This window comes from Balaenoptera physalus, assembly GCF_965194825.1.
Source record: "Balaenoptera physalus genome assembly, chromosome: 3".
NCBI classification, from domain to species: domain Eukaryota; kingdom Metazoa; phylum Chordata; class Mammalia; order Artiodactyla; family Balaenopteridae; genus Balaenoptera; species Balaenoptera physalus.
In genome coordinates, this window is record NC_138890.1 from 117,678,830 (window position 1) to 117,705,810 (window position 26,981).

The following is a 26,981-nucleotide window of genomic DNA, read 5'->3' on the forward strand; positions in this document are numbered from 1 at the left end:
GGCGTCCCCAGTTGGCCCTGGAGGTCTGCAGCATGGGGTAGGCGATGGAGGCAGTGGGGCTGCTCTAGCCCGGGTGCCGTGGGCTTTAAGAGCTGAGGCGTTTCGTGCTGAGAGCCTTCCCACTTAGCTAACTGAATGTCCTTGCTGTGCACGGTCACCACCTCGGCAGGGGACAGTACCTCATCTGACGTGCAAGTGAATGTAAGCAGAAACTAACACACCACTGTAAAGCAATTATACTCAATAAAGATGTTGAAAAAAAAAAACAAAGAAAGAAAGAAAATGACGACAGAGGGTTTAATGGAGCAGACAGCACAGGAACCTGGCAGCAACTCCAAAGCCTGGGACTCAATGAAAGCTCTCAGCCAAGGAGGGAAAGGGCCTGGGATTCAGCTCCCTGTCCCACTTTCCCCTTAAGGCACTGGGGCTTCCATTCAATGCTGAGGTGTCCTGATTCATAGGGGACGTGGGGGAGGGGAGAAAGGCTGCAGGGCAACCTTGGCACCTGTGCCATCTGTTCCCTGACACAATGCTTGTTCTTTTGTGAACCAGAAGCCAGTCTGTGGGTCAGAAGTCGTTGGCTTGAGAATGGGTGTGGGTCAAGAGGAACCACACTTTCTAACACCTGCTCTCAGCTGCTACAGGCCCCTGAGCTTTGAGGCCAAGGTGTTGACTTCTGGGTGGGTTCTTCTCTCCCCCTCCCTTACTTTATGGGGACTGCTCTTTGCCACAGGGGGAGAAAGGGTCCAGAGGCTGCTGGCTGGAAGGAGCTGGTCACAGGGAGGTGGTGGACGGGAAAGGTGCCTGGTGGGATGACATCCGTATTCTGCCCCCTAACGCCCTGTCAGAGTGCGGACCTTCAGGTGCTGGCGTCCATCTGACTCCAGGGAAGTTTGCAGCCCCAAGAGCAGTGATGGGAAGGTAAAGCGCATCGCCATCTGACGCCTGTACAGAAACTTGGTTGGCTGCAGGCCAGGTGAACCCGAGGTCCATCAGGAACTTCTGGCACAGCCCAAGTCTTAACTAGCCAGCCCCTGCAGAAAGGGTCCAAACACCCTTTCTGAAAGTTGTGTCTAACTTCCTAAGAATCCCTCCAGGTTTCGTTTCAACATCCTTAGTGACCAGCTCAAGGTCTGCTTTGCATCAGAAGCTTGTCTGGAGCCAGAATTCTGGTCTCACGGCACATGCTCAGGCCTTACGCACTGACTGCTCAGCCACAGATGCGGAAAGGTGACGCCCAGAAACACAAGAGCACCTGCTTTCCCCATGACTGTATGCATCATCTATCCCTTGACATCCTTGCCATGTGGATGCCAATTACTGATTCCTTCCCTCCAGGGTAAATGTTATTACCAGTGTGAGAGGGGCCAGTACCTGACTCTGAGTTGCTTTACTGTGGCCTGAATTCCTTCCCTGCTGGGTGAAAATTCAATACACTGTACAGGGGTGGTGCTCAGAAGTCTCCTGAATGAAAGACAGACAGGCAAGGACCTGCATGCTCTCTGGTTATTTCTGTGGGCTGCGGCATCATTTATACCCTGCAGGATTTCAGAGGGAAAACAGAAAGCTTCTTATTTTTTCAGAGGTAATAGGGAAGGTGCATGGACTTTTAACCCTTTGTCTTTTTTTAGTAGAGTAAAAAGATGTGTCATTGGAAAGAAGAGATATCTAGATGTTACAGTTACTTTTAAAGTGTGATTCTGAACTGGATGAATGGAAAAGCCCTTTAGCCTGGATGAAACCAACAATATTAAAACTCAAACACCAACTGAATAAGTCAACCACGCAGGTCAGGCTCGCTCTTTGCTCCCATTCAGAGCTGCCCTGTATGTACATGACGAAGTCCCAGGGGCTTCGGGCATCACCCACTGGGAGAGGTACAGAGCTGACGAATCTCAATCTGGGCTGCACGTGAGAACCACCTGGGGGTTTTAAAAGGATAGATGCTGAGTCCCCAGCCCAGAGAATCTGACTCATTTGATCTGCGGTAGGACCCAAGCACGGGTATGTTCAGGGGGGGTGCGGGAAGTGGTAAACTTCTGTTAAAAAGTGCTTACGAAAAAGTGTAACCTCCATAGAGTGATATGCACAAATCTTGAGCACCCAGCTGAATGAATTTTTATGAATAAATACTCTTGAAACCCACCCCAGCCCCATCCAGATACAAAGCACCATCCCCCAGAAGCCTCAGCACAGGACTTTAAAAATTAAACTCTTTTATTTTGAAAAAATTAAAACTCTTCAAGTTGCAAGAGTATAAAATGAACTCAGCAAGGGTATTTTAAAAATCTCCCCTGTTGATTCTAATACACAGACAGGATTGACAGCAGTAATTTGCTGTTTTTGTTTTTGTTTTTTTGTGTTTTTTGGCCACATTTCTGGCCATGGAAAGCCTTCAGTAAAGCGTGGGCATACGGTTTTAATTTTCTGTTACTGATTTCTTAACCAGGTCATTATTGGTTCCTTCAATATAGAAATTAATGTCAGCCTCAGATACATTTAATTTTGTTGTATTGTGACTGTCTTTGTAACTTTTCAAGCATTGTTTATGAGTCACAACCTCCCTCTTTCTGGCTATATATATGGTTTAGGTGGCCCTTTTTGCTCAAATAAGAATACCTTACGTGTGCTTGGGAAAAATAAAGGTGGGGATCATGCTAATCTTTTGTGGGTCGGCCACTGACAGTTGGCAAGGCCAGAGACAAACCTGGAGCCCTCCACAAGGCTCCTCACAGTTCAAGGGCAGGGATGTGTGAAAGGCAGGAGTCCGGGGAGCTGAATACTGACTGAGGAAACAAAATCAAAAACAAAAGCAATCATGTCCAGGCCTGGTGGAAACAGGCAGACTGCAAAGGCCAACCTGAGTTACGAGTTTAGGGAGGCCAGCAGGAGAAATTCTGAGATGTGATGGGAAGCGAGGACCAGGAAAGGGGCAGCAATAAAGCCAGGAGCCAAGAAGCTGTGCTGCCACCAGAGGCTGAGACACAGGACATTCTGGCCTCAGAAGGAATCCAGCTGCCAGGCTGTGCTCTGTGCAAGTACCTGGCAGAGATGGCCAGTGGGGCTGTAATTGTGACCATCTGCACCTGGCACCTCATTTCCATTTACACAAAGGCTGCGTATGGACTAGCGGTGGCTCTGGGGGCAATGCTGGGTACAGCCGGACTCTGCCCAGGCCCTGCATCTCCCTTTTGTCTCCTGATACATAGTTCCTAAGGAGCAATTCCTTACGTGGTAGCTAAGTGACTCTTCCATTTGGAACAGCGAGCTGAGTGGGGCGGGCGTTAGACACCGCCATACAGGGGAAGGTTCTTAGGGTGGCTGAGGTCCTCAGGTCCCAGATGAAGGAGGAGAATCTCCTTTAATTCCTCAGATGGTGGCAGAGGACAAGCCTCACGGTGGATATGGGTAACTGCCTATATGAGGGCATCTCTGGCCCAGAAGAGACCAAAGAGTCTAAAAATGAGAAACCTATCACACTCAAATGTTTGGCAAAGAAAAGTTCTCTTCAGGCCCCGTAACCAATTTCTTATGTCTTGTGTATTTTTTTTGTTGTTGTTAAATACAATTTTGGTTTGTATATAACTTTTTAGGTTTATTAAAAGAAAGAGTGTGACAACATGAATTTTATAGCTCAGTATGAAAAGCAAATCACAATGCATCTGAACACTGAAGTCTGTCTTGTCTTTGATTTTAGCAATGAGTTAAATTCACTTAAGGTTTTTCCCTAACAGAACTATGCTTTATAATGAAAAGCTGCTCTGTTCTTAAAAAGAAAAAAAAAGAAAAAAGAAAAAAAGCAGAAAAACAGAAAATGAGCAAGGAGTGAATTTTTGAAATCTAATTTTTTAGATTGATTAGATTTTAGATAGAACAAAGAATGAGTTTTTGAAGCCATAGTGGTTTTAACATACATAGTACTCATAGTTTGCCAACTTCAGCCTGTTTTCATACACATACATGCACTTATACGTGCACAAATATAACCAGAACACGTCCCCTCCCCTTTCCTTACATATTGAATTCAATTCCTAGATTCTGTTAACCTCTCCCAGCATTTCATTGTTTGTGGGTGAAGCAACTGGGAGCTTGTGCCTTCTGAGAGGGCAAGTACTGCTCAGAAACATGAAACCTTCAAGTATTCTGAGGTGGCAGGAATGGTTAAGCGCTTAGGAGAAACTGAGGAGGGGACCTGTGGAGCAAGGGTGGTACAGTCACCTCGTAAGTTCTGCAAATTGATGGTCCTTGACAAGATGGGATTCTTCCTGCTCCCATCCCAGTTCTGAGCTGCCAGAAGAGGTGAGGCTGACATGGGCTGAGCCTTGGACTAAGCCCAGAGGAGACGAATAAAGGCACTTGTGGGTGCCTCCTGTGCATGACAGTCCCCAGAACAATTGTAAGTCATGTTGCCTTATATGCTGATTATGATCTATGCATCCTTTCACCTCCACTTACGTGGGGACCCCAGAGTTGATAGCACAAAGGAAACAACTGAAAGCAGTGGCATTAAAAATAGCAAAATGGGGCTTCCCTGGTGGCGCAGTGGTTGAGAATCTGCCTGCCAGTGCAGGGGACATGGGTTCGAGCCCTGGTCTGGGAGGATCCCACATGCCGCGGAGCAACTGGGCCCGTGAGCCACAACTACTGAGCCTGCGCGTCTGGAACCTGTGCTCCGCAACAACAGAGGCCGCGATAGTGAGAGGCCCGCGCACCGCGATGAAGAGTGGCCCCCACTTGCCACAACTAGAGAAAGCCCTCGTACAGAAACGAAGACCCAACACAGCCATAAATAAATAAATAAATAATTAAAAAAAATAGCAAAATGAAAAAGTATTCCTAAATGATCACTGGCACAGTCTTACCTTACACAGATCTCTATAAGGGGGGTGGGAATCCTAGACATTACAAGAGGGAGAAAGATGATGATGACAGTCTTGTTCTCATATCAGCATTTACGAGAGAGGAAAGGGATGGGAATGGAGGCTGAAATAAAACAAGATGACTGACCGGCTGGTGCAAGGCCAGCCTCTTACCGTAGTGTGGGATGATGGCCCAGGCCATGGCAGAGGCGTAGATGCCGCCGATCATCCAGAACATGCACAGCCAGCTCAGATGCTCACCCCGCTTCTCTCGGGCCAGCACTTCAGCAAAGTAGGAGAACACGGTGGGAATGGCTCCTCCAATTCTGCCAAGAGGTACAGAGGATACGTGAAATCAGGGCCTGTATAGCCAATGTGAAGTACAAAGGGCACAGCCAAAGCAAGCTCTAACAACACATGCTCTCTCTCTATCCCAGCATATCAAGGAAGGTATATTTTCTATCATTTAGTAACTTTAATCTTGAACCTGCAATTAAGCTATGTTACCAAAAGGTGGCAGTGGTGCCCCATTCCTGTGCTCTACAGAACTTAGCTTAAGTTCTCCATGGACGTTCTGTTCCTTGTTGAACGTTCTACATGATATTTATCCCAAAAAAAGCCCACAATATGTGGTATAATCTAGGGAATATTTTACTTAACACATTAGAAAAAGAGATACTATGATTATGTCCTGTCCATTACCTGGAGACTTTGGAAACAGCTTCAAACACCTTGAGAGGGCTGTCTGCAACCTATACTTACTACCCCACAGCATTGGTCCTGGAGCCCAATCTGGCTGATGTGTCGGCAAACACAGGACCAACAGGGTTGCTTCCTAGACTGGCTCTGGTCCCAATCTAGCAGATACTGCTGAACGAGTATGAGCTCCCGGTTTAGATACCAATAGTACAATGCTTTCTTCCAGTCCAGGTGATTATAAGAGATGTTGACTGATCTCTGGATAGAGGATATGAACAGTGACCTCTATCCAGGTTAAGGGTTCTCAAATGAGGGTCTATGGAATAAAAGTTTTGTCCATTCTGGGGAGATGGGCCATATAGATCTCATCAGAATTTCAAACTGACCTTAACCCCCAAATTTTAAGAGCTATTGCCTAAGAAAGTAAGGTAGTATGGGAAAAAATTACTATCATTCCAAACAATATGTGAATTCTTAAACATTTTTTTATAAAATGTGCAACAATATAAGCAAGTTGTAAAGACAACATCTAGTGATACAGTTTTTAAAATATGTATTGATTCCTTTATGTTCAGAATTCTGTAAGGAAAACTATTGACATTTCATGTAAATTTGATGTCAAGGTGTAACTCATGTATTTATTCATTTAGCAATAACTGATTTCCTTAGAGCCTTTGATATGATAAAGAAGTACTGGCAGTGACCTTAGCAAATGTGATTAAGAGAAAGGCCATCTCTGCAGCAAACTAGATGTACCAAATGAACTGCTGGGTTCATAATGTCACTCTGCATCAACTAGTAGGTCAAAGTATGGCATCATTTCAGAAGTCTGCCCCTGCTTATAGTAATGCGGTAGTTATCTACTGCTGGATATGGGCAGATCACCTAGAACAGTGTTTTTCAATCTGTAGGCTACAGAATTAATTTAGTAAATATAAACAGCATTTTAAAAATTGAAATAGAGATGAAATATTTGAGTGACACTCAAGTAATAAGGATAAGCATCATTTCATGAAATTTTGTGTCCTTAATTAATATATTTATAGCATATAATGTATATTTGTATATGTATGTGAGTATATATATATATTTAATATATAACTATATATACTTACATATATAAATGTATAATGAGTCACAATGTATTTCTTAGTGAGAGCTGCTGTTCAAAGAGTTTATATTTTTCTAAATAAAGCAGTTTTTTATTTTTTATTTTTTAAAATAAATTTATTTATTTCTTTATTTTTGGTGGCACTGAGTCTTTGTTGCTGTGCGCGGGCTTCCTCTGGTTGCGGCGAGCGGGGTCTACTCTTCGTTGCAGTGAGCAGGCTTCTCATTGCGGTGGCTTCTCTTGTTGTAGAGCACGGGCTCTAGGCATGCTGGCTTCAGTAGATGTGGCGCTCAGGCTCAGTAGTTGTGGCTCGCGGGCTCTAGAGCACAGGCTCAGTAGTTGTGGCACACAGGCTCATTTGCTCCACGGCATGTGGGATCTTCCTGGGCCAGGGATTGAACCCATGTCCCCTGCATTGGCAGGTGGATTCTTAACCACTGCGCCACCAGGGAAGTCCTCAGAGAGTTTAAAAATCATTACCTTAAAGCATCTGTATCTGTTCCTCTGGGCTATGAATGTGACAGTTCTACCTAAAATCCCTGTATGACTCCGCATGACTTCAGATGCAGCCCATGGCAACTTAGCGCCATCACACCAGGGGTAGCCAGCCAGGACCAAGTCCATCAACCAGACCCCCAAACAAGAAGCAGATGCTCTGATGAACAGTCACAGCTGGCTATAAACCACACCACATAGACTCACACAGTTCTCTGCCTGGCTTCTTGGGACCTCACACCATGCTCGGACAGCTAGCTGAATTTAAAAATTCAACGAAGATTTGAACAGATTTGAAATGGTTCCATCACAGCACACAATTTTAATGGGAAATAAAATGTGTCATAAATCATTTAATGCTACTCCTTTTGTCATTTGATGTGAAGAATCTGTTTCTGTGCATCATGAAGTCCCAGGTTCCTAATCTGTGCCTTCACTTCTCAGTGCAGAGAAAGAGTCCCAGTGTTACTGATTTTTCACATCCTAATTAACGTTTCGTCAGGATTCTGGACATTCTGTATGTAAGAGCTATAACTTACACTTCATAAAGGCACAATTGTGTGTCAGGACATGCCAGGCCGCTCTGAACCAAGATGAGTGTACACCAGGGTGGCTAAAAAGGCAAGTGGGAGACTTGCCTGTTAGTTTTAAACAAATCACTGTTGCATAAAAGAACGCCAACTTTAGGGCTTTTAAACACTCCTGCTGGTTTTGATTCAATGCCTCTTTTTTAAGGTTTTTTTTGTTTGTTTTGTTTTTTGGATTTTTTTGCATGGATGTCTCAATGTCTTTAAAGCAGACCACAAGGAACTCTAAAATCAAGGGCTAAATGAGTCTGAAGAATGAGGGAGGGAGTGTGCTTAAATCCCTTGCAAGGTCCTTCAGACTCAGGGACCTAAAAAACAATCCAAGCATTCACATTTCTCACTGTGGGCTGATCATCTATTTTGGGGGAAACATTACTCCTCATCTTACTGTGACATCCTTCAAGCAGAGAAAAAACATTACAGCATGCTGTATTATTAACTATTACTAGCATTTCATACCCCATCAGAGTGCTTACACTAGACGGGAGGGTCTTAGAAGTTGAGGACTATATTGTGTTCATCTTTGAATCCCTTATCTGGCCCACTGAGCATGCAGTAAGTGCTTACTCAGAAGAACTGAATTTCCCAAAGACTCTCCGGTGATATAGGGGAGACGTAATCTGCTCTGACGACCTAAACATCTCCAGTGCGTGGAAACATACATCTTATGTCCTGGGCCAATATGACCTGAGAAGTTGGGGGTGCTGGAATGTTAGTTCTGAGAGCAGCAGAGCCCCCAAAGAGTTCTTGAATTACTCTGTCTTAGTTGCCACCCTTCACCACCAAATCTTATATAATCAAAGTTTCCCTCTACTACTCTACCTCAATATTTTGTGTGAGGGGCTATTACATTTCCTTATTTGTTTTATTGTACTAAGATACAATTTCTGAGAATACCTGAAGAGATAAAAATATTAAAATGGCAGTTTTCAAATTCCCACATATCAGTGGTTGTTAAATAGGGCTGATTTTGCTCCCCTCTCCTAGCAGACATTTGACAGTGTCTGGAGATATTTTTAGTTGTTACAACTCAGAAGTTGCCACTGGCATATAGTGGGTAGAGGCCACGCATGCTGCTAAAGATCCTACAGTATACAAGGCAGTCCCTCACAACAAAGAATTATCCAGCCCCAGATATTAATAGTGCTGAGGCTGAGAAATGCTTGCAATGGGGATTTAATATGGAAAAAATGATATTTTATATTAAAAAGCCAGAATATAAGGCATAAAATAGTTATCTTTTACATTGCTTGATGGGTAACACATGTCTAAATTCAGTCAACATGGAGAGCTTTTTTGTTGTTCCTTATATACTGATCAGTTAGCTGCTGTTGAAGTTTTCTCAAGTTCATTTCTGATGGAATATTTACATAAATGAAGCAATCAGATCAGGGTGGTTTATAAAGAATTTTTCTCACAATTGGATATTAAGTCTATTTTATTAGCTGTCATAAAGGGTCAAATCTTAATTATCCATGGTAATAGGAGGCAAAAAGGGAATAATAATTGAAATGCACACTATTATAGGTGGAAGATTAGTCAGATTCAAAATAATTGAATTGACACGAATGAAACAGAATGTTGATATTTGGAATTTGAGCTGGAGTTATTCCCTAAGTGCTATTAATTTTAGGTTTTTACAACTTTAATTATAGAAATATAAAGAAAGTAAAAAATCTGTATTAGAACACATCACTAGAATAAACTGGGACCACACCCTCACCCCACTGCATGTGTGTGCATGCATGTGCAGGAACACACAATACATCCCTCAAAAGGTCTGCAATACTCCATAGTAGGCATCAAGTAAATATCATGAAACATATTTACTTTCCTCAATAATTTAAGACAAATTCACAAATGAGGTACTGTATACGGCAAAGGGTGTATCAGCTTTACAGACAAAATTTCTCCTCTGTTGGGAACACGAGACACTTAAGTTGAATGGGTTTAGCACAGCAGGATGAAGGAGAAGGCCAAGCATTACTGTCTCCACAAACCTCCTTGAAAAACTGGGAAGCCTGACTGTCCTAGGCCTGCAAATTTCACAGCCACACCTGGCATCACTCCAGCCCCAATGACAGCTCAGGGGTGGACTAAGCTTGTCCCTGTACCTTGTGATACTGATGTACGCTGGTTATTGAGGCGAAGAGGGGAGGGGGTTAGGTTTCTACAGTGAAAGAAGGAGGTTGTAGACGAAAAGGCTAATTGTACTTAAAATGGCTCGAAATATGACGTTCAGGGGAGAAATGATAGAATGATGACTTCTTGTCCTGAGGAGGAATTCTACCGAGTAATTCTGTTCTGCTTTAATTCTTCAGCTGAGCATGTAACGAAGAGTAATTTCATTCTAACTTATTTCACCATGTGACTGTCAACCAGTCTTGTACCTCAGTCTTCCCCTTCCACTGGGAAATGGGGTATTATATGAGAACATAATTAAGGAGGAAGTTCAATAACCATTGTAAAGTCATGTGTTCCATACAGATAATAAGAGCTGACTCTGGTGGCTTTATTATGGTAAGTATTACGGGTTTATAAAAAGACTAGTGAATGGTGTAGTCTATGCCGGGAATCACAATTACAAATAAGTCGCATGAAAAATACCCTTTTAATCCTTACTCAGAATCAACAAAAAAGAAGGAAGACACTGAACTGCCAGGCAAGTTGGACAGCAATTCAGAACCAATTCATTATGTTTTCTTTTTTTCTTTTTTTTGGCTGCGCCGTGCAGCCTGCAGGATCTTAGATCTGCGACCAGGGATTGAACCCGTGCCCCCTGCAGTGGAAGCGTGGAGGCTTAACCACTGGACCACCAGGGAAGTCCCCATTATGTTTTCAATTGGACCCAGAAGTAAAAACAGCCTCAAAGATGAACTTTTCAGTGACTTCCTTTTCATGGAAGTAAATAGACTATCACAGAGGAGGTTGTACAGAGGCTTAGATGAAAGAACACAGATCTAACATCTCTGAATGGGCTGGGTCAGCACACAAAATGAGACCGCTGTATTGATAAGAAGGCATATGTTTATTATGAGTAATCAAGATAGAAGCAGGAGGGACTTCCCTGGTGGTGCACTGGTTAAGAATCCACCTGCCAATGCAGGGGACACGGGTTCGAGCCCTGGACCGGGAAGATCCCACATGCCGCGGAGCAACTAAGCCCGTGCGCCACAACTACTGAAGCCTGCGCGTTCTAGGGCCTGTGCTCCGCAACAAAGAGAAGCCACTGCAATGAGAAGCCCGTGCACCGCAACGAAGAGTAGCCCCTGCTCGCTGCAACTAGAGAAAGACCGCAAGCAGCGACGAAGACCCAACACAGCCAAAAAAAAAAAAAAAAAAAAGAAGATAGAAACAGGAGAAGAACATTTCCTGGTAATGGAACCAATCATCAAATAAGGAAGGGAATCCCCTATGCCCAGTCATAAAGGGTGGGTGGTTAGGGTAGCTTTAGTCCTCCCATCTCCAAAGCCACAGTTTAAACCTGACTATTTTAAGAATATTGAGATGTAAACATGTAAAAGTTGTGTTTCTAAAAACACATAACTTCAACTCCCCTAACCTTTGTTTGCAATCAGGGTGGTGCCCTAAGCTTCCCAAATGTATACAGGTCTGCATATCCACAGCAAAAGACCTGGTGCCACTGGGAGAGAAGGTGTATTCAGAGATCAGGATCCTAATGCTGTCCTGAAAAAAAAATTAACCTCCCTACTGAGACAGCTAGAAGCATGCATTCCCATAGCACCTAAATGGTGTCATGAATAAAGATGGTGATCATTTTAATGATCTGTGAGAAATGATGTCAAAAAACAGGCAGACTTTTCCAGCCACTTGCGGTATATATCTAGTCATTCATTCCTCCTCTCACCCTCCACCCACCTGCCATTTACCCATCTATCCATCATCCCCCTATGCAGCCCCTCACCCAGCCAAATTCTGGGCCAAGCACATCACCTGTTGCTGGAGGTACAGGCATGAAGAACACACATTCCCACCCTCAAGGAGCTCACAGAGTCAATTCTAAAAAGTGCGTGAGGCTAATTTTTCACAATTATAAATTATGAGTCTGGGAGATCTTTTCCTCTGTTACTTCTTTCTCTCTTGGGATCAACAGTTCTTTTGCCAAAGGGTATAATGGGAAATAAAGTGTGTCCAAAAGGTCAACCATTGTTGGAAATTCTCGTAAAAGGCATTGCCCTTCAATAGAAATACCATGTGAGGCACATAATATTTTTAATTTTCTAGAAAAGAAATTAAAGCAAAAAATCAGGTATAGTTACTTTTAATATATATTCATTTAACCCAATGTATCCAACTATTATCATTTTAACATGTAATCAGTATAAAAATTATTAATGAGATATTTTACATTCTTTATGTATTTTTAAAAAATTTTTTTATTGGAGTATAGCTGCTTTACAATATTGTGTTAGTTTCTACTGTACAGCAAAGTGAATCAGCAGTACATATACATATATCCCCTCTGTTTTGGATTTCCTTCCCATTTAGGTCACCACAGAGCACTGAGTAGAGTTCCCTGTGCTATACAGTAGGTTCTCATTAGTTATCTATTTTATACATAGTATCAATAGTGTATATACGTCAATCCCAATCTCCCAGTTCATTCTTTTGTACGTATTGAGTCTTTGAAATCCAGTGCTATGTATTTTGTACTTATAGCACATCTAAATTTGGTCACATTTCAAGTGCTCGGAGGCTACGTATGGCCTGTTGGACAACACAGGCCTACTGTGACCCACTGTTTACAATTTGGGTTTGCGATTATTTTTGGATTAAAGATAATTTAGTTTGTTGCCTCATCTTCCATATTGAAAAAGGTCTTTCCATTCCAATTCTTTGGGTCAGAAACCTTCTTGAACTGATCTGCTCAAAATGTTTATTTAGTGCCTATCAAGTATCAGACATTGTGTGTTAGGAAATCACAGTCATTTCTAATTGAATCTGAGACAGCACAGCCTGGTGGTTACGAGCGTGGAGCTAGACTGCCTGGGTATGATATGACTATACCACTTACTGTGTGACCTTGGACAGTTACTTAACCTCTCTGTGCTTCAACCTCCTCATCTATAAAATGGATGGAATAAATAGTATCTTCCTCATAGGGTCACCATGAGGTTTAAATGAGTCAATATTTACAAAGTGTGTAACACAGCATCTCATAGGGCAAGTACTATACAGGTGTTTGATAAAACACATTTTAAAAGTTGAAAATTTTTAAATGGGTCTGCATTTTTCCCATACGATGAGGAAGTAAAACCTTATAGTTTAGAATTAGACTCAAACTCAGAAGACCTGGGGGTTTACTGAACATGTGAAAGTCATTCTAATTTTAAAAAGGGAGCATATTTTTGCATACTTAATTATTAAAAAAATGTTGTGGAAATAAATGAGCTTCTACATATAAAACACTTTGAAGAATTCCAGTTAGTGGTGATTATCTCTACAAAGCCAAGGTATTCTGGTTATTATAATTTTATAATAATGGATGGATATTGGTTCATGGATGGATATTGCAAGCAGCTATGAACTATGCATTTATGAGGCTCCATTTGCAGAGGGAGAAATGACTGTTCATTCTCCTACCATACACAGACACTGACATTTCATTTTAATTTCTGTTGCTGGTGTATTTTTCTCCTGACCTTTATGCTTAGCAGTGCCAGGCCTTCAGTGAGCCGCTCCTAACTCTGACATTGCCTGGCATCTGACGCATTATCATTCCCGTAATTAACAGTGACTGGAAGCAAATAATTTAATTCTGGGCAAATGAAAATGAATCAATGGTGTCAACTCCATTTCCCATCTTTCTAATTTTCTGTAACAAAAGAGGAGAGAGAAATGTCTGTTCCCTGGTGTGAGATTCACTTAGGAAAGTTAGAGACAGATAAATAATTGGTGATGCCCTACTCCTCGTTCCCACAAAACACCGCTGTCCCCGGCAGGAAAATCATTCTTTGTGCTGAATAAATATTTAAAGTCACACAGAATATGGCAGCTGGACATATTTATGTTTCTAAGAAAATATGCTCATGACTTAGTGTGGTGAATTAAGAGGAAAGCACATCTATCACAAACCCAGGAAGACCTCAGGCTAAAACAAGAGCTCCTTCCAGGCTCCTTTATATGCAGAACAGGAATATAACACAGCGCTGCTAATGATGCCTCAGCAACAAAATAAGATAGAGCAAGGGGAAGCCTGTGGCATTTGCAAGAAAATCAACACAAAGGCGTCTTAACCTTGGATTCAGAATGCACGGTTTACTTGTTTATAGAGTGGCTAGTTCAAAGGACTTCATTGCAACTTAAGTCCTGGCTGTGTCATTCCTGGTTCCATCACTGAACCTTAATCTGTAAAATGAAGGGTTTGGACTGTGACCCAGAAATTCTCTTCCTCCTCTGAAATGCCCAGTGTGTGGAACTGGTGGACAGGTGCTATACCAATGTGGAGATTCTGTCAGTTGCTTTGTCTATTCCAAGTATGCATTCTGGAACTGGGAAATAACCATCCTGTGGTCCCTACTGGACCCACTGTGCGATGGACCTGAGCTCAAACTCCATTGATAATCTGACCTCCGTAAGTCCCTACCCTGACTAGTGGACCACAGTGACATTTTGAGTCTCCTGGAATTAATGTCAGTTCAGAGCCAGTGCCTAGTAAGCCCTGAAAAGTCTGAGGATTTCCTTTTTCCTCATGCAGTTACCCTGGTAAAAGGCTATATATAGGTCCTTCTGGGGAAGGCTGGGAGAAAGATGAGCAGTATAAACTTTCAGCAATGTACCAGGGTCCTTCCACCAGGAGACCCAGTCTCCTCTTCATTCAAGGGGTTCTGGGTCTGTAAATGGGCTCAAGTCTGGGAATTGACTGAGGGGCCATGCCTCTCTGTTTTTATGATGCAAATTAAACTTCTGGTCACTTGATCTAGACCTCTTCCCCTTATATAGATCAAGTAAGACTTTAGTAAACTTCCTATCTACTTCATTTCTAGGAACACCATGGCCGTAGGTCTGTGCCGGTCAGACTATTCCACTGCTGTCCTGACTGGTGTCCTTTACAGTATCCTCGCCCACCCTGCCTTGAGCAATTAAGCAGTAAAGAGCAGACAGACCTATCTTGTCAATCTCTGCCCTCTTGGAATTCACATACTCGTGGAGGAAAGAAAGAAACACACAAGAAGCAAATATTTGGGGGCATCAATCAGTGCTACCAAGAAGACATACCAAGGAACTGTGGTGAGAGTCACCGGGAGGGGTGGTCTCAGGATGGCCTGTCTGAGGTCGTGAGTGCTGAGGGCTCAGGGAGAAGATCCTATGAAGCAGAAAGGATGGCAAGATTGACACTCCTGGGAAATGTGTGGAGCGCTGCAGGGTCTGAGCACCAGAGGCTCACGACAGAAAAATTCCCGACATTCTAAAACCTTATTTCCTTGGTCATCTAGTTTTCCTCAATTCAAAACCAGATCAGATGTGGATGGAGGGAGCTGCCTAGTAAACAGAAATAACAAGATCTCTTATTTATTTATTTATTTATTTTTGTGGGAAAGTTTGACTTTTTCCATATAGCTTTTTTTTTTTTTTAACATCTTTACTGGAGTATAATTGCTTTACAATGGTGTGTTAGTTTCTGCTATGTAACAAAGTGAATCAGCTATACGTATACATATATCCCCATATCTCCTCCCTCTTGCGTCTCCCTCCCACCCTCCCTATCCCATCCCACTAGGTGGTCACAAAGCACCGAGCTGATCTCCCTGTACTATGCGGCTGCTTCCCACTAGCTATCTATTTTACATTTGCTAGTGTACATATGTCAAGATCTCTTATTTAAGGTCTCCAGGATCAAAGTCTTAATTCTTTGGCTTGAGTTTTTTTAAATTTATTTATTTTTATTATTTATTTTTGGCTGTGTTGGGTCTTCGTTTCTGTGCGAGGGCTTTCTCTAGTTACGGCAAGTGGGGGCCACTCTTCATCGCGGTGCGCGGGCCTCTCACTATCACGGCCTCTCTTGTTGCGGAGCACGGGCTCCAGACGTGCAGGCTCAGTAGCTGTGGCTCACAGGCTTAGTTGCTCCGCGGCATGTGGGATCTTCCCAGACCAGGGCTCGAACCCGTGTCCCCTGCATCGGCAGGCAGACTCTCAGCCACTGCGCCACCAGGGAAGCTCCGGCTTGAGTTTTAATTAAGAACGTTTAAATAAAAAGGGACTGTGTCAAACTTCAGCTGCTTATGTACTCAGTATATAAGTAATGGGTGTAAAAAGGGTTTAAACATTACATGCCGTTAAAAACAAGAAGAACCTTCAAGTGGAAAATGGTTTTTCATTCACAATTTTGTCATTGTTTTCTCCTTCTTCTGTGAGTCTCCCATGCCCCTTGCTGCTGCCTCTCTTAGGGCACTGATGAGTTCTTAGCAGGTGGAGAATGGGAGGGCTGTCTGTGTGTCTTCCCTCTACAAGCAGATGGGAAGCATCTGGGGGCCAGGTCTCATCTATATCCGTGAAAGGCCCCAGTGGTTTCAGAGGTAGAGCAGGTGTGAAAGTGTTTTTTTGAGTTGAATTGGAATGGAATTGGAGAAAACAGAGACTCAGCTGAGACTTCCCTGAGATTCACAGACAGGGTGTCCAGATGAACCCTAGCTGCTGAGAAAACCCCTCTGTCATCAGGGTAGCACTCCACATGTTACGAGTAGGTAACAAGACCCAGAAACTCAGCCAAGGAAGAGAGATCACTTTCTTCATTTCCCTTAACAACTGCATTTCTCAGGTCTCCTCAGCTGCTGGATCCCACAAGGTTCTGGGTGTTTTGGTGAGTAAGCTCACATCGCTCCCCTCAGTCCCACCCCCAGCCTAGGGAATCTCCATCTATTCTGGAAAGCAGGGATGCTCCACTTTAGTCGCCTGTTTTCTCCCAAGTCTTTGCCCATGATTAGTCTTTTCTGTTTCCCTCTTGGGCGAGACTTGACATTTCAAAGTCAGAAAGAGGCCTCTTTTCCCCTCTCCCTCTGCTGTCACTCTGAGGCAAGGAGCACAGGACAGCTTGGCTGAATGAATGGGAGGAAGAACAAAGACAGAGCAGGAATGCCAAACGGGGTTGGGGTGGGGGGATGTTTCTAGACATTATCCCGAATTTCCTTCCCTACCCTGTACTTTAACACATCATCTCACTTGATCCTCATACCCCAGGGTAGGATGTGAAGTACCATTATCTCTCTTTTCCAAAAGCTGAAGCAGGTTGGAGAGCCGGAGGGACTTTCCCAAGGTCTCACAGTAAAGGGCAGGGATAGGGTGGACTTGGGTTTCTGGACTCCCAACCCTGTGCCAACTTTGCAAAGGCACACGGTGCATTAGCCTCTGGTAGCACAATTTACAGAGCCTAGCTGAGTCAGCAATACACAGTCTGCTTTGCCAGGTAAATTATCTCATTTAGAGGTCTGCAGCCCTGAGCTGCTGGCTGAAGAATGATTTGTCTGCAATAGAGAAGAGGATGATGTCATGAATATACTCAAACAGTCTCTGTCTCTGTACTGCCCTTGAACTGGCTTCTGGACAGTCCCTTAGTTTGGAGTATTTTGCAGCCACCAGAATGTTCCTTTTCTCTGCAGTCAACTGGGTTGACCATGTCATCGTCCAGACTGGCAATTAAAATTGCCATAATAATTTGACCACAGTTGGGTATTTTTTTTTTAAATTTTTATTTATTTATTTATTTATTTATTTATGGCTGTGTTGGGTCTTCGTTTCTGTGCGAGGGCTTTCTCTAGTTGCGGCGAGCGGGGGCCACTCTTCATCGCACTGCGCGGGCCTCTCACTATCGCGGCCTCTCTTGTTGCAGAGCACCGGCTCCAGACACGCAGGCTCAGTAGTTGTGGCTCACGGGCCCAGTTGCTCCGTGGCATGTGGGATCTTCCCAGACCAGGGCTCGAACCCGTGTCCCCTGCATTGGCAGGCGGATTCTCAACCACTGCGCCACCAGGGAAGCCCAGTTGGGTACTTTTGAGTCTGTGGATATCATCAACATTTCCTGGATAAGATTGTGAATGGAAAGGACTGGAAAGTTCAGAACTTAGGCTATTACTCTTCTCCTGACAGGCTAGTGGTAGTATGTAAGTAAAAGAAAGCAAAAGGAGGCTTTCCTGGTAGCAAAAATGTCTTATGCTATGGACCCTGAGAAGGGCTGAAAACAAATAGCCCCAAATAACACCTGTTCTTCCTCAGGTATCTCAATTCACTCAGCATTAGATCTGGGGCAGCTCCTTGAATCCATGATCCAAATTCCTCCCCAAGGATGACATATGTAGCCAGTCTCACACAGAGCCCTGAGCACCAAAGGTCCCCTCTGTTAAAGAAAAGCCCTCTTTCCCCATCAATACAAAGCAAATTATTCATTCCGATCATTTTTCTCCAGGGAAAAAATATTATCACTCTTTCCCAAACTTTCCAGCTCTCTCGGTTTAGTGGAGTGTCCTCACTCTAAGGAAATCGCCTGAAATTTGTGCAACTTAGTCACGTATTTGCAAAGTGCCCACTGTGTGTAGAATGTAGCACAGGAGAGGCTATAAGAAGACAAAAAAAGAACATCAGAAAAATCTGTGGATAATCCTCCAATCTCAATATGTGCACAAATCTTGTGGCAGAAAATGATATAAAAAAGTAACAATGTTTTGAATGAATTATAAAAGTGACCCATTAGTCTGCACGGGGAAATCTCTGTACTCTTGAAATAACCCACTTACAAAGTCTTTCCCTTTGATGCCTTATGTTCCTACTAATCTTAGCTCTGATTTAAAGTACTACTATATGTAATTAAGAGAGATGGGTTGGAGTTTTCTGATCTTCTCTTTGGGCAAAACTGTGCTTTGCTGTGTGGGTACCGCCATCATCAACCACCAGAACTGATCTGCTTCTCAAATTCATAACCCAGCACGGCCTCCTGCCCTTTCTTTATGCATTTTTATTTCACTTTATATTATTCCTATAGATTCATCTTATGCTAGACCCCTCAGAAAGAAAGTCTCTAATGAAAACAAAGTACTCAAGCATGAATCAGAAATTTTATATTTTCACTATTTTTTTCTTACCAAAGCAGAGTTTCTTGGATCTCCTAATTGAGCTACTGGGTTTTCCTAAGCTGTGGATTCACTTAGTCTAGTAATAAGTGCTTCGAGTTCTTTAACGAAAATAACTACATAATTAACTATACTATGCCATTGCACTTGTCAATAGCACAACTCCTGTTAATTCAACAAAAGTCAGGAACTTACAAAAAGAACCTATTGCATCTCAAGAAGCAGGCTTCCTACCTAGTTAAATATGCTGTTAACGTAGATCAATAAAACAACATTTACCTGAGACACTCTCATGCTGGATTTAAGAGCATACTTAAATGGTCTGAACCTTTAATTCGTTCATAACAGATAGGACCAGAGCTATTTCTTGCTTAAATTAAATTTTCAGAAGAAAAAAAAATACATTTATGAATACTCACTGCCATAGAAACAGCATTTCTTTGAAAACAATACCCATTTCCTAGACATAAAACACTAAAAGAATCAGCCACGGGAACAAAGATGTGTGTTCCCTTCTCTTCTGCATTTAAAGGTTGATAATTATATTTCTAAGAACCAGCATTATGGGCTGACACAAAGATGGGAAAGGAGATGCATTAAGGGATAATTTCTTGGTAATGAGGACCTCTAGAAAGCATGCACATTATGTTTTTACGTAGAATAAACACATTACTATAAAATATGAAGAAAAAAACCTTACCCGAATCCAGAAAGTAAGCGACAGAAGAGAAAGAAGCCATAACCTTGGACAAATGAAGAAAGGAAGGCAAAGAATCCGTTGATAGACATGCAAATCAGAAGAGACTGCTTCCTTCCCACTTTGTCTGCCAATCCTCCCCAGAAGAACGCCCCCACCATCATCCCGAGGTACACTATGCTGCCTGCAACACACAGAAAACAAAGAAACACGTCAGAGACTGGGAGTAAGCGACACGTGTAACAGCAAGTGAACAAGGGACAAGATACATTCCAGAATTTTACATGGGAAAAATATTCCTTTAATAACAGATCCTTCAGGACACACGGATCAGCCTTCAAGTTGGAAAGCAAGCTCTGTGGGCTACCTTGGCTGCCAGGGCCAGTGGCAAGGGCAAAAGACGCCAACAGTCACATTCTCACCAGCCTTGTGGGGATGGGTACCCAGCGGGCAAGCATAAGGAGGCATCTCCACACAGCACAACCTGCAGGTTGACTCATGGCTGTGTCACCTTTGGTCCGAATGCCCAGCTTGGCGCCGCAACAAGGCCAAGATTGGAGACTGAGTCAAGGGCTCCCGGGTCAAAGCGGATCCCCTTCAGGGTCCCTCTTGGCATCACTGAGTATACAGTTGAATTTTCTAATTCACTTGCTTCTTCTAAAAAACCAAGCCCTCATAAGCTCTGTCCAGAATCTTCTGCAGGATGAAATAATATTAGGTATGGCAAATGTTACTTCCGGGAGGTTTCTAAAAGGGTGTACAATGTCTAGGGGAAATGGTATAATTAATAAATGAAAGTTTGGCTTTTAAAAAGCTGCCATATTTTACCCATTTCTACTTTTTCCTTTGCTTCACCAAAGCACCATTTGACTAGTCCCTTCTCAAAGGCATGTTCAAGACACTCAGCAGCATCTGAGTCACAAGCTAAAAAATGCTGCTTTAATTATTGCTTTAGATTAGTTAGGGAAATATTCTACTTAAACGTTCACCAGAAATCGTTTGCTTAACAGAGTTAATGAATTAATATGAGACCCAGAAGGAGAACATTTGGCAAAGTCTGCAGATGCTGCTTTGCAGATAGCTGAGTACAGACAGCTACAGGGAGTGGCGAATGTTGGAGCAATTATACAATAAGACAAAACAGAAGCTGTTTTTTATTTAGACTGGGGTACTGCAAAGAGGTGGGTGGTCATCCTTTGCCTGGCTGGGGGTGGCATATTTTTCTCTGTACTATGGGGCTGACCATACACAGATCATCCTTCTCAATAAAGAGATTACTCACATCATGCGGCCCAATGCATGTCCAGAAGACAATTTAAAGACTGTATCAGCACAAGGCAAAGGCATCCCCAAAGCAGACAGATTCACCCAGGGAAATGCATACGCAGCATATCTCTTATTTATAGCCTAAGAGGCTTGAGTTTGCCACTCATGCCTCTCAGAAGAATCATCAGTAGCTAAGCTGCTTTATGATAATGTTTGTCTTTAAAAATGCCTACAAATCAGAAAGTGAGCTCCATCCATCAGGAGTGGCCCGTGGCTTCTGTCGTCAAAAGATTTGGGAATCTTTCTTGTAGCTCTAGCCTCAGGAACAAAAAGTGGTCCCTAGCATTTGCGGAACCCTTGCCAGTTCTAAACGTTTGCATGAATTAACATCATGACCACCCTTTCAGGTTAATACTCTGGGAGCACAGTTCGTTGGTAGGGAAGCTGAGGTATAGGGAAGTTAATGATTTGACCACAGAAAAGTGAGTGGCAACTACATCCCAATCCGACAGCAGCTCTTTGTACAATGTGCTTATGACTCCTTTAGCCATCCTGGCTGCCCTCCTGTGAAAACATCCCAGTTTGTCCAGGCTCCTATGTGGCAGTAACATCTAAAATTGAAAGCAGTACCTCAAATGTCTCTGAGGTGCCTTCTCCCTGGGCACCACCCTCATAGAATTAAGAGTTAAGTCTGGGGTAGCAGAAAATGATAGACAGGCGCTAGGGGGAAATGCTGCTTTGTCCTCCCCGAGCATGTGGCAAGGGATGCGCTACTCATTCTCAGATATTCCAGATGGACACATTCCTGACTCTTGGTCAGGGAGGTAAGAGAGTTGATACTGCAAACAGCTGGGTGGTGCCAGAGCAAAAATGAAAATCCAATCGCTTGCTAGAAAGAATAGGCTCCTGCGCTATGTTCCAAAGGAGGTGCTATAACTCCCTTGCTTTTCTGGCGCAGGAGGGATGATGCTTCTTCTGGGCAGGTCTCATATCCTGTCATCCCCTTCTTCCGGGCAGTCACCTGCAGCCGTGTCATTGCTAAGCCAGATCAGAGCTTTACGAAGTGACGATTCCAGCACTTTAAGGGCTCGTAACTGGATGCCACCTTTCCCCAAACCAGCAGTAGCATGAGGACACAGCCCCACCCCGGGATCTTCTTCAACCTCAGAGGCAGTAAAGGCTGAGAGAGCTGAGCTTGCCCTTGACTCCTGTGATGGAGATGGCTTAGTGACTTGACAAGGGGCAGAAAACCCTCATTTATTATTAGCACCTTGTACTTAAGCCACTTGAAAATAAAATTTAAAGATAATACTTATGAAGAGTTTTCATATATAAAAGAGTAAAATGAAAATGGCCCATCATTCAATTCCCCCATATGTGTATACATATATATATATCTCCCAAATATGCCTACATAGCCAATAATTCAAGCCACATAGAAATGTATAAAATGAAAATAAAAGTCTTCTTCCCCACCCTTGATCCTCTTCCCAAAGGTAACTATTGTCAAAATTTTTCTAATTCTTCCAGAAAGCTTATACATATATAAAAATGGATACCCTACAGGAATTGCCTGTTAAATATAGTTTCTCTTTTCCTATGAAGTGTTTATCTTTTCTCTTCTTGTGTTTAGGATTTCTAAACCAAGCAAACCAGAAATAAATCTCCCTCAGAATTTTAATTACTTCTTCAAAATACATTTCATATGTTTCAGAAAAGCACTCACCATCAGCGAATAGGGGAAAACCAAACAGTTATTTCTGCCATTGCTATTATTTCTATGCCTAAAATAAATACACCCGAGCTCCCTAAAAAGCAAGTCTATTAAATTCAGTTTTAAAGAATTTATTGAGCAACCGCTATGCATGACTTTCCCTGAAGTGCTAGAAATACAGGGATTTGTAAGTCATGATCCCTGACCTTAGGGAAGGGAAAAGTTAGCAAACCTTCGTCTGATGCCTACTCTAATCCAGGAGAGAAGCGAAACAGTTTCAAACCCATTATTTCGCACAACACGTCCCACAGCCCCACTGAACAGCGCCAATACAGAGCGGGGCAGAACCTTCCATGGCCTCCTGGGGACACACGATCAGGACAGGACCTGGGCTCCAAGTCCCTGAACTCCCTTTCTGCTCCATCAAGACGGCTTAAGGAGCTCATAATTCAGGGAGGGAGACACAGGCCCATAAGAGAATGAGCCCAGCTGTGAAGCGTGTGCTCCAATGGAGGCGTAACCGCGAGCAGAGGCCTGGGAGATGGCTACTAATTCTGACTGTGGCCTCTGAAGAGGTTTCGCTGAGAAGGGAACATCTGAGAGAATTCTGAAGGATAAGAAACATTTCAAGGTAGTATTAAATTCCTCCACAACTGACAGGTTTAGAAAGAAAATAGTATCAAGCTGTATCTCACTTCAACTCTGGCTAAAAATACGTTTCAGATCCAAACATAATAACCTTTTGTGCCTACATGGGATTGCTATTGGCAATTAGACTCTTCCATTGGGCATGCTATGGACAGAATTAAGCCTCCCCAATAGTCTATTTGAGACAAACAGCTGAATTAGAAAATTCATTTTTTCATCATGTAATCTAATTAAAACCAAACCTTTGAATGTCGGCAAAGTCATGATGTGAATAAAAGTGGAAACGCTCTGGATCCCTGCCTCGTTTGTTTTCCTGTTTCCATTCTGTCCTCACGATGTTGTGATAGGGAGTCCTTGAAAACTGAGAGCAGGGATAAGCTCTTAACATGGACCAGCCTTCTCTGTTCTCCTCTCCTCATGATGCTGCTGATGGTCAGAATTTAAAAGGATTTTAGTCCAAAGTCCCTTATTTTACAGGTGGGAAAACTGAGGTTGAGAGAAGCCAGTACTTGAAATCAGGCCTTCTAGATCCTCGGTCCTCAGAGTATGACCCCTGCAGCAGCAGCACTGGCATCCTGGGGAGAACTTGCTAGAAATGCAGACTCTAAGGCTCCACTCTGGACCTACAGACTCAGAATCTGCATTTGAACAAGGTTCCCACGTGATCTATGTGCACTTTAGAATTTGAAAGCACTTTTTAGGCTGGTGTGCTCTAACCACCCCCCCCCTTTTTTTTTTTACTTAAAGTTTGTATTTGTCTAATACATATTTGAGGGGGGGAGATGCAGGCTACAGAATATTTAATTCCAAAGACACAGGACAAGCAAGATCTCCCTACATGAGTTGGAGATCTCCTAAGGGCAAGCAGAAACTCTGTGCTTCTCCTAGGACCTGCTTTCCTTTCACCAGCTAGAGGCAGACCTCCAGTGCAGAGAGGCCAGGCTGTGATTAACAGATCCTTTCATGAATCTAATGAAGACTTTAATTCAGCTGGGCTGTCAGGAAGTTGAGCTTGGCCTGAGAAATAAATGTGACCTGAAACTCACTCTCCTCCTACCACAGCTGGGGCTCAGGACATCCTTGGCCGGCCAGCCTCTTGGTCCAGGTTTCTCAGAAGACAGAAAGAGGCCTCGAGCATCACTTCCCCATTAAGGGACTTTCTAACATGGGAGCTGATTCCATTCTATTTAATCGTACCCTTACTTCCCCTGACAAATATCACATTTCCATTTCTGTCTCCTTGCTAAGCTGCTTTTGATTCTTTCTGACAATCCCTAAGGGGGCACACGTCTTTTCCCCGTAGAATTTTAAACCACATTTAAACTAAACAGAACAATTTTAAGAAATAGAATAGAGTATTTTTTCTCATAATAATTTTAGCCAATAGTTTTTTAAAAAATTGTTTTAAGCACTTCAGTTATCCGTGGCTAATGCATTATCCTATAATTCATCCCACCATTTATTAACAGATTGATTTTCAATAAAAAAAAATTCCGTGATAGTGTTCTGAATTCAATGATAAATAATCTCCATGCGGCAATGCTCACACTCACCTTTTATAAGGGGATTTTCTTAGGTTAAAATAAAACTTTAAGTCAAAAATAAATCTTTAAGAATAACAATGACAGTTCTGGAGATGGCTGTTGAAAAGAATAATATAATATCATCTATCATAGTCACAGGATTGAGAAAAAATGCTTTATTTCCTAAATCATGCTCATTATTTTTTAGATATTACACAAGAGGCAGGTGCATTTATTGTCCCAAAGATAGGGTTTTCTACCATCAGCTTGTGTTACACCCATAGTAGAAACCTACTTAGCCAATTCTTACTTAACCAACTCAATGGATTAACCAACCCTCCCACAAACACACTGAGAATTATTTACCATCTTCCCTCTGCTTCCAGTAAGTGCTTTAGGCTTACTGGGCTTATATCCAACCTGCTTATGTGAGTTCTGCCCTTATTAGTTATGTATCCAATTAAACATCAGTCACATAAATAATGAGATATGAGTGTGAAAGGAATGGGAGCTACTCCTATAAAAACTAACTTAAGAAAGACTTGGGTGGGACTTCCCTCGTGGTGCAGTGGTTAAGAATCTGCCTTCCAATGCAGGGGACATGGGTTTGAACCCTGGTCTGGGAAGGTCTCACATGCCATGGAGCAACAAAGTCCGTGTGCCACAACTACTGAGCCTGCATTCTAGAGCCCGTGAGCCGCAACTACTGAGCCCACGTGCCACAACTACTGAAGGTCGCGCGCCTAGAGCCTGTGCTCTGCAATAAGAGAAGCCACCGCAATGAGAAGCCTGTGCACCGCAATAAAGAGTAGCCCCCGCTCGCCCCAAATGGAGAAAGGCTGCGCTCAGCAACGAAGACCCAACACAGCCAAAAATAAATAAATAAAAATAAATAAATTTATTAAAAAAAAAAGAAAGACTTGGGGAAGATGAGTTACAAAAGTAAATACTTAATACACTTATTAAATAAATGTCTTAAACATCTGTATATTAAATAAATAGTAAATAAATAGTAAATAACATTTATTAAATTATATTAAATAAATTACATTAAATAAAATTTATTAAATAAATGTGAGCAACCCAACTCTAAAAGACCGAGAAAAATCATAAAGATCAAAGATTCTGTGCTTAGATGGTGGCATATTAAAGAAATTAAAACTGAAAATCAAAGCCACATGGTGGCTATGGAGATGCGGGAAAGACAATGGGGTACTTCAGTTTTGAAGCTCCCTATTCAAAGGGCGTCTTTGCTCCTGCACTAGAAGAGGGTCGAATGAATACAAGTCCATATGTTAAAACACAGTGCTTAAGTCCCTACACTTATGTTGCATGGTTTCCTGCTTTTACCAACTTTTCCATTTATTGACCAATTACCAGTCTGGATTTAATTACATAATGGGGTGTCTACCTTGCCTCAGAGGACCCCTGAAGACATGCTTTGTGCTTAAAGAAATCAGGTTTGCATAGCCACTGGAAGAGTCAACAATTACCCATCAAGTGGTTTATCTTATCACTAAAGCCAACACTAAAACAGCATCTCCTTAAGATCAATTCCAGCACTCACAACCTTCCTTTCCCCCATTTCCTCAAAGATTCCTTTCTTTCCCCACTGTGTACTGGAAAAATCCCTGGAATGAGGGCCAAGGTATCCAGGACTAGTTCTAGTCTCCCTAGAACTAGTTGTAAGCTGTCAGGCTAGTCTTTCAGCTTCCTCTGTGTCAAATGGTAGATGACGGTCAGCCCCATAAAACTGAACCAGCCTCTCTCTTCTGTCTGTCTGGGGGGAGGAGGGGGACTTATCTCCCTTGCTGGCCTCTTATGGGTCCTCCCCACCCACCCACTGATGTGGAAGCTTTCACAGCTGCTGCCCTCTGGTCGCTGCTCCTGGACCCCCAAAATGGTGAGCTATGAGTGTGGCCATCCCTCGGCCAGACCCCGCTGCAGCTTGTAAGAGGCTGATTCCAGGGACCACTGTGCCTCCCCACCTGCCCTTGCACCCACTCAGTTCAAAGAAGGCTGCAGCATCTTCCTCTTTATCTACAACTTGCTATTTCTCTTTCTTACTGTTTTCAAATTATGTACTTGAATTAGAAATGATAACATAAAATCTCAAGTTCAGTATTTATTCTATCGGATTCTTCCACTGAATGTGCTGAGAAGTGGACCCATTATTAAAGCAATAGGGGTTGAGATGGGGGAAGCAGAAAAACTTTTTTGTTGTTGTAGTTGTTGTTGTTTTTTAACCAAATGCAATATCCTTCATCTTCATTCCACTACTGTTTACCACTCTGAACTTTG

At 42.8% G+C, this 26,981-nt stretch overlaps 1 protein-coding gene across 1 annotated transcript in view; it reads right to left on the bottom strand.

The window, feature by feature from the left end:
- SV2C (synaptic vesicle glycoprotein 2C) overlaps window positions 1-26,981 on the bottom strand; it is a 262,124-nt gene that overhangs the window by 108,631 nt on the left and 126,512 nt on the right. The window contains exons 3-4 of the mRNA XM_082457195.1: window positions 19,533-19,713; window positions 5,034-5,185 (exon numbers count right to left, since the gene is read on the bottom strand). Coding sequence (XP_082313321.1) covers window positions 5,034-5,185; window positions 19,533-19,713 — 333 coding nt within the window. The remainder of the gene's footprint in view (window positions 1-5,033; window positions 5,186-19,532; window positions 19,714-26,981) is intronic.